The sequence below is a fragment of the Mirounga leonina genome, unplaced genomic scaffold (assembly GCF_011800145.1).
Source record: "Mirounga leonina isolate KUSES-001 unplaced genomic scaffold, KU_Mleo_1.0 Mir_115, whole genome shotgun sequence".
Taxonomy (NCBI): domain Eukaryota; kingdom Metazoa; phylum Chordata; class Mammalia; order Carnivora; family Phocidae; genus Mirounga; species Mirounga leonina.
The window spans coordinates 34,946,957-34,960,327 of record NW_023270268.1 but is presented as its reverse complement, the minus strand read 5'-3'; the positions used below and the strand labels follow the sequence as shown (position 1 = coordinate 34,960,327).

At 40.7% G+C, this 13,371-nt stretch overlaps 1 protein-coding gene across 2 annotated transcripts in view; it reads right to left on the bottom strand.

Moving 5' to 3' along the window:
- MRPS22 (mitochondrial ribosomal protein S22) overlaps positions 1-12,645 on the bottom strand; it is a 28,101-nt gene extending 15,456 nt beyond the window's left edge. Inside the window, exon 1 of one of the 2 annotated variants that reach the window (XM_034995801.1) lies at positions 12,448-12,645. In XM_034995801.1, coding sequence (XP_034851692.1) covers positions 12,448-12,619 — 172 coding nt within the window. In that variant the 5' untranslated portion in view covers positions 12,620-12,645. The remainder of the gene's footprint in view (positions 1-12,447) is intronic. The other variant, XM_034995793.1, reaches the window with a different exon arrangement.
- Between the last annotated feature and the right edge of the window lie 726 nt (positions 12,646-13,371).

Below are 13,371 nucleotides of genomic sequence, written 5' to 3'. Positions count from 1 at the left end.
CTTCCCTAATTTGGGGAAGGAAACAGGCATCAAAATCCAGGAGGCACAGAGAACCCCTCTCAAAATCAATAAAAATAGGTCAACACCCCGACACCTAATAGTAAAACTTATGAGTCTCAGAGACAAAGAGAAAATCCTGAAAACAGCTCAGGAGAAGAGATATGTAACCTACAATGGCAGAAACATTAGACTGGCAACAGACCTATCCACAGAGACCTGGCAGACCGGAAAGGACTGGCATGATATATTCACAGCACTAAATGAGAAAAATATGCAGCCAAGAATACTCTATCCAGCTAGGCTGTCATTGAAAATAGAAGGAGAGATAAAAAGCTTCCAACAAACAAAAACTAAAGGAATTTGCAAACACGAAACCAGCCCTACAAGAAATATTGAAAGGGGTCCTCTAAGCAAAGAGCCTAAAAGCAACATAGACCAGAAAGGAACACAGACAATAAACAGTAACATTCACCTTACAGGCAAATTTACAATGGCACTAAATTCCTATCCTTCAATAGTTACCCTGAATGTAAATGGGATAAATGCCCCAATCAAAAGACACAGGCTATCAGACTGGGTAAAAAAACAAGATCCACCGACATGCTGTCTGCAAGAGACTCATTTTAGACCCAAAGACACCCCCAGATTGAAAGTGAGGGCATGGAAAACCATTTATCATGCTAAAGGACACCAAAGAAAGCTGGGGTGGCAATCCTTATATCAGACAAATTAGATTTTAAACCAAGACTGTAATAAGAGATGAGGAAGAACACTATATCCTACTTAAAGGGTCTATCTGACAAGAAGATCTAACAATTTTAAGTATCTATGCCCCTAACATGGGAGAAGCCAGTTATATAAGCCAATTAATAACAAAAGCAAAGAAACACATCGACAACAATACAATAATAATGGGGGACTTTAACACCGCCCTCATTGAAATGGACAGATCATCTAAGCAAAAGATCAACAAGGAAATAAAGACTTTATTTGACAGAGAGAGAGACAGCGAGAGAGGGAACACAAGCAGGGGGAGTGGGAGAGGGAGAAGCAGGCTTCCCGCCGAGCAGGGACCCCGATGCAGGGCTCGATCCCAGGACCCCGGGATCGTGACCTGAGCCGAAGGAAGATGCTTAATGAAGGCGCCCAGGTGCCCCGGAAATAAAGACTTTAAATGACACACTGGACAAAATGGACTTCATAGATATATTCAGAACATTCCATCCCAACGCAATAGAATACACATTCTTCTCTAGTGCCCATGGAACATTCTCCAGAATAGATCACATCCTAGGTCACAAATCAGGTCTCAACCGGTACCAAAAGACTGGGATCATTCCCTGCATATTTTTGGACCACAATGCTTTGAAACTAGAACTCAGTCACAAGACGAAAGTCGGAAAAAACTCAAATACATGGAGGCTAAAGAACATCCTACTAAAGAATGAATGGGTCAACCAGGAAATTGAAGAAGAATTAAAAAAATTCATGGAAACAAATGAAAATGAAAACACAACTATTCAAAATCTTTGGGATACAGCAGAGGCAGTACTAAGAGGAAAGTATATAGCAATAGAAGCCTTTCTCAAGAAACAAGAAAGGTCTCAATTACACAACCTAACTACACCTAAAGGAGCTGGAGAAAGAACAGCAAATAAGGCCTAGACCCAGCAGAAGCAGAGAAATAGTAAAGATCAGAGCAGAAATCAATGAAATAGAAACCAAAAGAACAGTAGAACAGATCAACGAAACTAGGAGCTGGTTCTTTGAAAGAATTAACAAGGTTGATAAACCCCTGGCCAGACTTATCAAAAAGAAAAGAGAAATGACCCAAATCAACAAAATCATGAATGAAAGAGGAGAGATCACAACCAACACCAAAGAAATATAAACAATTATAAGAACATATTATGAGCAACTCTATGCCAGCAAATTAGATAACCTGGAAGAAATGGATGCACTCCTAGAGATGTATCAACTACCAAAACTGAACCAGGAAGAAAAGAGAAAACCTGAACAGACCTATAACCAGTAAGGAAATTAAAGCAGTAATCAGAAATCTCCCAACACACAAGAGCCCAGGGCCAGATGGCTTCCCAGAATTCTACCCAACATTTAAAGAAGAATTAATATCTATTCTTCTGAAACTGTTCTAAAAATATTAATTTTGCACTCGTTTTATGAGGCCACCATTACCTTGATCCCAAAACCAAAGACCCCATCAAAAAGGAGAATTACAGACCAATATCCTTGATGAACACGGATGCAAAAATTCTCACCAAAATACTAGCCAATAAGATGCAACAGTACATTAAAAGGATTATTCACCACGACCAAGTGGAATTTATCCCTGGGCTGCAAGGTTGGTTCAACATCCGTAAATCTATCAACATGATACAATACCTTAATAAAAGAATAAGAACCATAGGATCCTCTCAATAGATGCAGAAAAAGCATTTGACAAAGTACAGCATCCTTTCTTGATCAAAACTCTTCCGAGTATAGGGATAGAGGGTACATACCTCAATATCATAAAAGCCATCTACGAAAAACCCACAGCAAATATCATTCTCAATGGGGAAAAACTGAGAGCTTTTCCCCTAAGGTCAGGAACACGGCAGGGATGCCCACTATCACCACTGCTGTTCAACATAGTACTAGAAGTCCTAGCCACAGCAATCAGACAACAAAAAGAAATAAAAGGCATCCAAATCAGCAAAGAAGAAGTCAAACTCTCACTCTTTGCAAATGATATGATACAGTATGTGGAAAACCCAAGACTCCACCCCAAAACTGCTAGAACTCATACGGGAATTCAGTAAAGTGGCAGGATATAAAATCAATGCACAGAAATAAGTGGCATTCCTATACACCAACAACAAGACAGAAGAAAGAGAAAGTAAGGAGTCGATCCCATTTACAATTGCACCCAAAACCGTAAGATACCTAGGAATAAATCTAACCAAAGAGGCAAAGAATTTGTACTCAGAAAACTATAAAATACTCATGAAAGAAATTTAGGAAGACACAAAAAAATGGAAAAACATTCTATGCTCATGGATTGGAAGAACAAATACTGTGACGATGTCAGTGCTACCTAGGGCAATCTACACATTCAATGCAATCCCCATCAAAATACCATCCACTTTTTTCAAAGAAATGGAACAGATAATCCTAAAATTTGTATGGAACCAGAAAAGACCCCAAATAGCCAGAGGAATGTTGAAAAAGAAAAGCAAAGCTGGCGGCATCACAATTCCGGACTTCAAGCTTTATTACAAAGCTGTAATCATCAAGACAGTATAATACTGGCACAAAAACAGACACATAGATCAATGGAACAGAATAGAGAGCCCAGAAATGGACCCTCAACTCTATGGTCAACTCATCTTCAACAAAGCAGGAAAGAATGTCCAATGCAAAAAGGACAGTCTCTTCAACAAACGGTGTCGGGAAAATTGGACAGTCACATGCAGAAGAATGAAACTGGACCATTTCTTTACACCACAGACAAAAATAGACTCAAAATGGTTGAAAGACCTCAATGTGAGACAGGAGTCCATCAAAATCCTAAAGGAGAACACAGGCAGCAACCTCTTCGACCTCAGCCGCAGCAACTTCTTCCTAGAAACATCGCCAAAGGCAAGGGAAGCAAGGGCAAAAATGAACTATTGGGACTTCATCAAGATAAAAAGCTTTTGCACAGCAAAAGAAACAGTTAACAAAACCAAAAGACAACTGACAGAATGGGAGAAGATATTTGCAAATGACATATCAGATAAAGGGCTAGCATCCAAAATCTATTAAAGAATTTCTTAAACTCAGCACTCAAAGAACAAATGATCCAATCAAGAAATGGGCAGAAGACATGAACAGACATTTGTCCAAAGAAGACATCCAAATGGCCAACAGACACATGAAAAAGTGCTCAATATCACTCGGCATCAGAGAAATCCAAATCAAAACCACAATGTGATACCCCCCCCCCACCAATCAGAATGGCTAAAATGAACAAGTCAGGAAACGACAGACGTTGGCGGGATGCGGAGAAATGGGAACTCTCCTACACTGTTGGTGGGAATGCAAGCTGGTGCAACCACTCTGGAAAACAGTATGGAGGTTCCTCAGAAAGTTGAAAATAGAGCTACCCTATGATCCAGCAATTGCACTATTGGGTATTTACCCCAAAGATACAAATGTAGGGATCCGAAGGGGTACATGCACCCCGATGTTTATAGCAGCAATGTCCACAATAGCCAAACTATGGAAAGAGTCAAGATGTCCATCGACAGATGAATGGATAAAGAAGATGTGGTATATATATACATTGGAATATTATGCAGCCATCAAAAGGAATGAAATCTTGCCATTTGCAACAACGTGGATGGAACTGGAGGGTGTTATGCTTAGCGAAATAAGTCAATAGAGAAAGACATGTATCATATGATCTCACTGATATGAGGAATTCTTAATCTCAGGAAACAAACTGAGGGTTGCTGGAGTGGTGGGGGGTGGGAGGGATGGGGTGGCTGGGTGATAGACACTGGTAGGGTATGTGCTATGGTGAGTGCTGTGAATTGTGCAAGACTGTTCAATCACAGATCTGTACCTCCAAAACTAATACATCATATGTTAAAAAAAAAAAAGAAGAAGAAGAAGATAGCAAGAGGGGAAAAATGAAGGGGGGGTAATTGGAGGGGGAGACGAACCATGACAGATGATGAACTCTGAAAAACAAACTGAGGGTTCTAGAGGGGAGGGGGGTGGGAGGATGGGCCAGCCTGGTGATGGGTATTAAAGAGGGCACGTTCTGCATGGAGCACTGGGTGTTATATGCAAACAATGAATCATGGAACACTATATCAAAAACTACTGATGTAATGTATGGTGATTAATATAACATAATAAAAAAAAAAAAAAAGAAAGCAATCCCACTGACAACAGCATCAAAAACAATAAAGAGCTTAGGAATAAATTTAGCCAAAGAGGTGAAAGATCCCTATACTGAAAACTAAAACACATTGATGAAAGAAATCAAAGAAGAGGAATGAAGGGAGGATGGTGGAGTGGGACGAACCTGAGCTCACCTCACCCCATGGCACACTGAGGCAACAATTACATATATGGCCACTAACTCTGAAAATAAACTGAAGATGGCTGAACAGATCCTCCACAGCTAGCCGTAGAATGAAGGCCATATCAAAAAGGGTAGGATGAGCAGAAACATATTCAGGAACCAAACCCCTGACTCAACTAACCAAAAACAAGAAGGACATCACAAGCACAGAGGAGCAAGAAGATCAGACCCCAAGACTAGACTCCTCCAGCCCTGGGACCCACACTGGGAAAAGGAGTCCCCATACGGTCTGGCTTTGAAAATGAATAGGGCTGATTTTAAACTCTGGGAGAGCCAGAGATTAAAAAACTGAGACACTGTCCATAAAGACCCAGCATGCTAAATAACGCACCCCAGACACAGCACAAAAGCAACAGTTTGAAAAGTACCTGGGGCACGGGTTAAAGAGATTTACTCAGTAACCTGAGGACATTTGCCAGAGAGACAGGAATCTGCAGGAAACTTCTTGGGAACAAAAGTGATGGTGGGCGCCATTTTCTTGCCCTCCCCAAGCCCAGATAGCCAGACACTTTTGGGAGCCAGTTTTAATACACTCCCATCTACCCTGCTAGCGCCACGTGCCTTCCCTCAGTGTTGCCCTGGGCTCGGTCTCACCCAAACCATCTGCCTTGGCAAGCACCCTGCCAAAGCAACTCCTGCCATGGGGACAGTGGGGAAGATAACCACACACACCAGCAGGCACTCAATTCCTGCAGCCAGGTCTTTTACCTGCCTGCACAGGGAGCAAACCTTGCCCTCTTCAGTGCGCCCACAGCTGTCACAGCAGCTAGCCGCAGACAGCCAGGCTACCCACCAGCAAGCCCACAGCAGCGGCAGCCAGGCCTCTCAACAGGAAAAACAGCAAACGTTGCCCGGTGTGCCTGCAGTAACCAAAGCAGGACGCTGAGCCAGCTGAGCTAAGTAAGGTGAGCTAACCCCACCCACCAGCATGCCCACAGCAACTGTAGCTCAGCCACAATATGAGAGTGCACACAGCCTACACAGGGGCACCTGGTCAGTGACAAGAGGGGATTGTGCTACAGGCCACCACAGGACCTCTTCTACACAAGGACCATACTTTTGAGACCAGGAGACACACCCATCTAACACATACAAACAAACAGTTAGAAAAAAATGAGAAGATGGGGCGCCTGGGTGGCTCAGTTGTTAAGTGTCTGCCTTCAGCTAGGGTCATGATCCCAGGGTCTTGGGATCGAGCCCCACATCAGGCTCCCTGCTCCACAGGAAGCCTGCTTCTCCCTCTCCCACTCCCCCTGCTTGTGTTCCCTCTCTCGCTGTGTTTCTCTCTGTCAAATAAATAAAACCTTAAAAAAAAAAAATGAGAAAACTGAAGAATATGTCCACAATGAAAGACAAGACAAAATCACAGAAAAAGAGCTAAACAAAATGGAGATAATATACTTAATAAAAAGAAAAAAGTAACAATTATAGATATTCAACTGGACTTGAGAGAAGAACAGATGAATTTACAACTTTGACAGAGATAGAAAATATAAAAAATAACCAGTCAGAGCTGAAGAATACAATAACTGAGAGGACAAATATGCTAGAGGGAATCAAGAGCAGATTATAGAATGCAGAAGAATGGATCAGTGATCTGGAACACAGTGTAATGGAAAGCAACCAAGCTGAACAGCAAAAAGTAAGAATAGGTTAAGGGACCTCTATAACATCCTCAAGCATAATAAATGTTGTATTATAGGGATCCCAGAAGAAAAAGAGAGAGACAAGGGAGCAGAAAACTTATTTAAAAAAATAATAGCTAAAAATTTCCCTAATCTGGGAAGACATCCAGGTTCAGGAAACATGAAAATCCCCAAACAAGATGAACCCAAAAAAATGTCCACACTGTGATACATAATAACTTAAAATGACAGAATTTAAGATAAAAAGAGATTATTAAAAGCAGCAAGAGAAAAGCAAACAGTTACATACAAGGGAAAGCCCATAATGCTATCACCTAATTTTTCAGCAAAAACTTTGCAGGTCAGAAAGGAATGGCAGGACATATTCAAAGTACTGAAAGAAAAAAACTTCAAACCAAGAATACTCTAGGGGCAAATGGGTGGCTCAGTCTGTTAAGCGTCTGCCTTTGGCTCAGGTCATGATCTTGGGGCCCTGGGATTGAGCCCCGCGTCGCACTCCCTGCTCAGCAGGGAATCTGCTTCTCCCTCTCTCTCTCTGCCCCTCCCCAGCTTGTGCTCGCTAACTTGCACTCTCTCTCAAATAAATAAAATCTTAAGAAAAAAAAATTACACTGCAAGATTATCTATCATTCAGAACTAGAGTTTTTAAAGAGTTATCCAGATGAACAATAATTAAAGGAGTTCATCACCACTAAACCACCCTTACAAGAAATGTTAAAGGGAATTCTTTAAATGGGGGGGAAAAAAAAGACAATAACTACAAGTCAGAAAATTGTGAAAGGAAAAATATTTCACTAGTAAGAACAAACATATAGTAATGGTAGTAGGTTAGTCACTTTATAAAGTCAGTAAGGAAGTTAAAACACAAAAGCAATAAAATCAATTATATCTACAAAAATTAGGAAAAAAAATTAGGGGACATAAAAAATAAAAAGATGTAAAGTATGACATCATATATATAAAACATGGAGAAAGGAAGTAAAAACTTAGTACTTTTAGAATGTGTTCAAACTTAAACAACCATCAAGTTAATAGGGACTGCTATACATTTTTGATGTTATAATATGAACCCCATGGTAACCACAAATCAAAAACCTATGATACACAGAAAATAAAGAGAAAGAAAGCCAAACATGGCACTAAAGAAAGCCACCAAACAAGTTAAGAAAGCAAGAGAAGAAGAAAGGAACAGAGAAGAACTACAAAACCCACCAGAAAACAATTAATGAAATGGCAATAAGTACAATACTATCAATAATTACTTTAAATGTAAATGGACTAAATGCTCCAAACAAAAGATATAGGGTGGCTGAAATTGATTAAAAAAAAAAAACAACAAGACCCATCTATATGCTGCCTACAAGAGACTCACTGCAGAACTGAAGACACACAGACACTCAAAGTGAAATGATGGGAAAAGATATTCCATGCAAATTGATGGGGGGAAAAAAAAAAAGCCAGAGTAGCAATACTTACATCAGACAAAATAGACTTTAAAACTAAGACTGTAGGGGTGCCTGGGTGACTCAGTCAGTTGAGCATCTGACTCTTGGTTTTGGCTCAGGTGGTGCCCTCACAGTCATGGGATCAAGGCCTGCATCAGGCTCCCTGATCAGTGAGGAGTCTGCTTCAGATTCTCTCTCCCTCTGCCCCTCCCACTGCTCATGCTCCCCCCACCCAATAAATAAATAAAATCTTTAAAAAAATAAAAAATAAAACTAAAACTGTAGCAAGAAACAATGGCATTACATGATGATAAAGGGGATCAATCCAACAAGAAGATAAAACAATTGTAAATCTCTATGCACCCAACATTAAGGCACCTAAATACCTAAAGCTAGTATTACAGACATAAAGGGAGAAACTGACAGCAATACAATATAGCAGGGCCCTTTCATACCCCTCTTAAATTAATGGATGGACCATCGAGGCAGAAAATCAATAAGGAAACAGTGTCTTTGAATGACACATTAGACCAGATGAACTTAGTAGATACATACAGAACATTCCATCCAAAAACAACAGAATACACATTATTTTCAAGTGCACATGAAACAATCTCCAGGATAGATCATGTTAGACCACAAAACAAGTCTCAAATTTAAGAAGACTGAATCATATCATGCATCTTTCCCAACCATAACAGTATAAAACTAGAACATCAATTAGAAGAAAAAAATGGAAAAAAACACAAACACATGGAGGCTAAGCAACATGCTACTAAACAACCAATGGGTCAACAAATAAATCAAAAAGGAAATAAAAAAATATATGGAGACAAATGAAAATGGTAACACAACAGCCCCAAATCTCTGGAGCACAGCAAAAAGCAGTTCTTAAGAGGGAAATTTATAATGATAAAGGCTTACCAAAGAACCAAGAAAAATCTCGAATAAACAATCTAAACTTACATCTGAAGGAACTAGAAAAAGAACAAAGCCCAACATTAAAAGGAATAAAATAATAAAGTTTAGACCAGAAAAAATTGAAACAGAGAATAAAAAAAATAGAAAATAACATTGAAACCAAGACCTGGTTTGCTGAAAAGATAAAATTGATAAACCTATAGCCAGACCCATCAAGAAAAAGGAGGACTCAAATAAATAAAATCAGAAATGAAAGAGGAGAGGTAACAACACCAAAGAAATACAAAGGATTATAAGAGACTACTATAAAAAATTGTATGACAACCTAGAAGAAAGGGATAAATTCCCAGAAACATACAATCTTCCAAAACCGAAGCAGGAAGAAATAGAAAATCTGAATAGACCCCTTACTAGTAATAAAGTTAAATCAGTAATTTTAAAAAACTCCCAACAAACAAAAGAATAGATGGATTCACAGGTAAATTCCACCAAACATGTAAAGAAGAGCTAATACCTGTTCTCCTCAAACTATTCCAAAAAAATAGAAGGAGGAGAGCTTCTAAATACATTCTGTGAGGCCAGCATTACCCTGATACCAAAACCAGAAAGATACTGAAAGACAGACAGACAGACAGAAAACAAAAAAAAACAAACCACAGACCAGTATCCCTGATGAACCCACATTCACATGGTCAATTAATCTAAGACAAAGGAGGCAAGAATATACCATGGAGAAAAAACAGTCTCTTTAATAAATGGTGCTGGGAAAACTGGACACCTACATGCAAAAGAATGAAAAGGGACCACTTTCTTATACAATACACAAAAATAAACTCAAAATTGATTAAAGACCTAAATGTGAGCTCTGAAACCATAAAACTCCTAGGGAAAAAAAAATAGGCAGTAATTTCTCTGACATCAGCCATGGCAACATTTGTCTCAATATACCTACTCAAGAAAGGAAAACAAGGGCGCCTGGGTGGCTCAGTTGGTTAAGCGACTGCCTTCGGCTCAGGTCATGATCCTGGAGTCCCAGGATCGAGTCCCGCATCGGGCTCCCTGCTCGGCGGGGAGCCTGCTTCTCCCTCTGACCCTCCCCCCTCTCATGTGCTCTCTGTCTCTCTCATTCTCTCTCTCAAATAAATAAATAAAATCTTTAAAAAAAAAAAAAAGAACGGAAAACAAAAGCAAACATAAACTACTGAAACTACATCAAAATAAAAAGCTTTTGCACAGCAAAGAAAACCATCAATAAACAAAAAGGCAACCTACTAAATGGGAGAAGATATTTGCAAATGATATATCAGATAAGGGATTAATATCCCAAATATATAAATAACTTAATAGAACTCAATGCCAAAAAAACAACTAGTCTGATTAAAAATGGGTCAAAGACCTAAACAGACATTCTTCCAAAGAAAACATACAGATGGCCAATAGACACATAGGATGCTCAATATCACTAATCATCAGGGAAATGCAAATCAAAATCACACTGAGATAACACCTTACACCTGTCAGAATGGCAAGACTCAAAAAGAGGAAAAGGAACTCAGCAGCATTATTTATAAAATCCAAGATATGGAGACAACTAAGTGTCCATCAGTAGATAATAAAGTTGTGGGGGGTGTGTGTAATAGAAGGAGGAAATCGTGCCATTTGGGACAACATGGATGAACCATGAGGGCATTATGTTAAGTGAAATAAATCAAGCAGAGAAAGATAAATATTGTATGATCTCAACTTTTTGTGGACTCTTAAAACAAACAGAAGAACTCATAGAAAAAGAGATCACACTTGTGGTCTTATGGTTACTGGAGGAGGGGTAATTGGATGAAGGTGGTCAAAAGGTACAAACTTCCAGTTAAAAGATAAAGAACTAGGGATATAATATATTACATGATGAAAATAGTTAACACTGCTGAATGGCATAGATGAAGGTTGTTACGAAAGTAAATCCTAAGATTTCTCATTACAGGGAAAAAATTTTTTTTTCTATTCTTTGTATCTACATGAGAGGAAAGATGTAAACTAAATTTACTGTGGTAATAATTTCATGATATATGAAGTCAAATCATTGGGCTGCACACCTTAAATTTATTCAATGCCATATATTAATTATATCTCAATAAAACTGAAAAATTTTTTTAAACGTAATCAAGATTCACGCTTAAAATTCACCAGACTTCCAACTTCATTTATAAGAGAAACTAAGGTAGTCTGCTTACTTCACTGTGTCCCCCACTAAACAATGTGCTCCCCCAAAGGCCAGAACAGGGTCTTGTACTTCTTGTACTCAATACCAGGCACCCAGGTCAGTTACAGTGCCTGGCAGACAGTATGTGCTCAGCCCTACTCTCTCTTCAATCTCACCCATTCCCCCAGGTTGAGTTATCACTTTTATCCAATGTTTCTCACTTTAGATACGACTGCGTACTGGGTACCTACACTCGAATTTCAAAAGCACCTCAAATTTAATGTGTACAAACAGACGTTTACTTCTGCCTCCCTTCCAATCTCATCTTACCTACGCCTGCCTTTTCTTCCCTCACCTCCCCTCTTCCGCGCCCCCGCCAAAAAAAAAAAAAAAAAAAACAAACAACAACAACAACAAAAAAAACCTGTTCCTAAAATTAAGCTTCTCTGTCTTGGTATAAATGGGACTACTCTCCTCCACTCAACTGCTCAAGCCAGAAACCTGAGAAGCAACACTGATTTCTCCTTTTAAACTTAAAGCCAAAGCCGTAACCAAGCCTATCAATCCTACCTCAAACATGGGTTTCCAAACTACATGTGTTCAGTCTCGTTTCTGGACTTTTGCTTATATTGTTTCCTCTGCTTGAAATGTTTCCTGTTTTCTCACTAGCATGGTTAGCCAGGTCTCAGCTCTGGTCCTAATTTCCAGGAAGCCTTCCCTGTCCTTGCCACCAAGTTTGAGTGCCACTCTTATGTGTGTTCCTCTACCGCGACCTGGGTCACACTGCATTGCCACTTCCCCGCTGGGCCATGAGTTCCTCAAAGACAAACCCGTTTAGTTGGCCGTATCCCCTAAACGTAGCACTGTGCTTTGCAAGGAACCGAGCTCAGGCCCTGTTGGTTGATTGAGTGAACCAATGACAAAGGCGGGCGATGACCCCGCAGGTACAAGGTACAGAAGGGAGCCGGCTAGCCTAGGGCGCACTGCTAGAGGAGCCGGGGACGGAGGTGCGCCGTGGGGTCCGCGTGGTTCTCGCCAGCCAGAAGCAGGCTCTAGGTCTCCCAGGAGAATGTGCCAGCGGACGTCTGGCAGGTCACTTACTCGCCTCAGACTCAAGCCGACGGCATGGCAGGCCCGCCCCGCAGGGCCCGGGCAGTGGCTGGAGCAGGGCGCGGAGCTGGGGCTGACTTCGGGCCCGGACACGAACCCGCTCCGTGCTCCGAGAACCTGTCAGGAGGCTCCACAGCGACGCAGGCGCTCTGAGGGTCGCCATGATTATCCGGGGCCACCTGCGCCGGAAGCGGCTGTGAACGATTTCGGGTCTCGCGAGGTTCGCGCAGCATTCTGGGAAATGTAGTCTGGTTGAGGGAGGCAGGGCTACGCAACTTCATAATTTTCTTCTAAACCTCTTCTTCACACGTGGAGGATGTTCGTGTCCTCTGTATGCGTAGAGCCAAAGATAAAACTCCACCATTTCCCTTAAATGCTCTTTTTTCCTGGACCTTTCCTTCGTTCCATGGCTCTAACAAATTTCCATTTCCTGCCCAAGTCCTTTCTCCCAGCCACAGGTTTAAATCCAACTGCCTATTCGACTTACCCATTCAAACTTATCACAGACCCTCCCCCACGACAAATGTAACTTCTGATTCCAAAGCCTGATTGTCACCACCACCTTCATCCCCACCCACTCATACACCTCATTCTGTCTCAGAACCTTACTCCTTTACTTCCTTTTCTCAATTTATGATTATTTTGCTTATTTTTCTTATCCCATGAAGACGATCACTCTACATATTTTATTGTACTGTCACCTAACCTGGTACATCTCTATGCACAGGAAACCTTGGTTGAATAAATGACTAAATGAATGATTAGGTGATCCTGTTATTTTTTTCCAGCTGTCCAGGATGTGTAGGTCTTTCTCTTCCCTATAGTTTGATGCCTATGCTAAGAACTCATCGCAAGGCCTAGCTAAAGGAGGATGTTAACACTTGTTTGAATTAGTTGGACAAGTAGACTCATTTC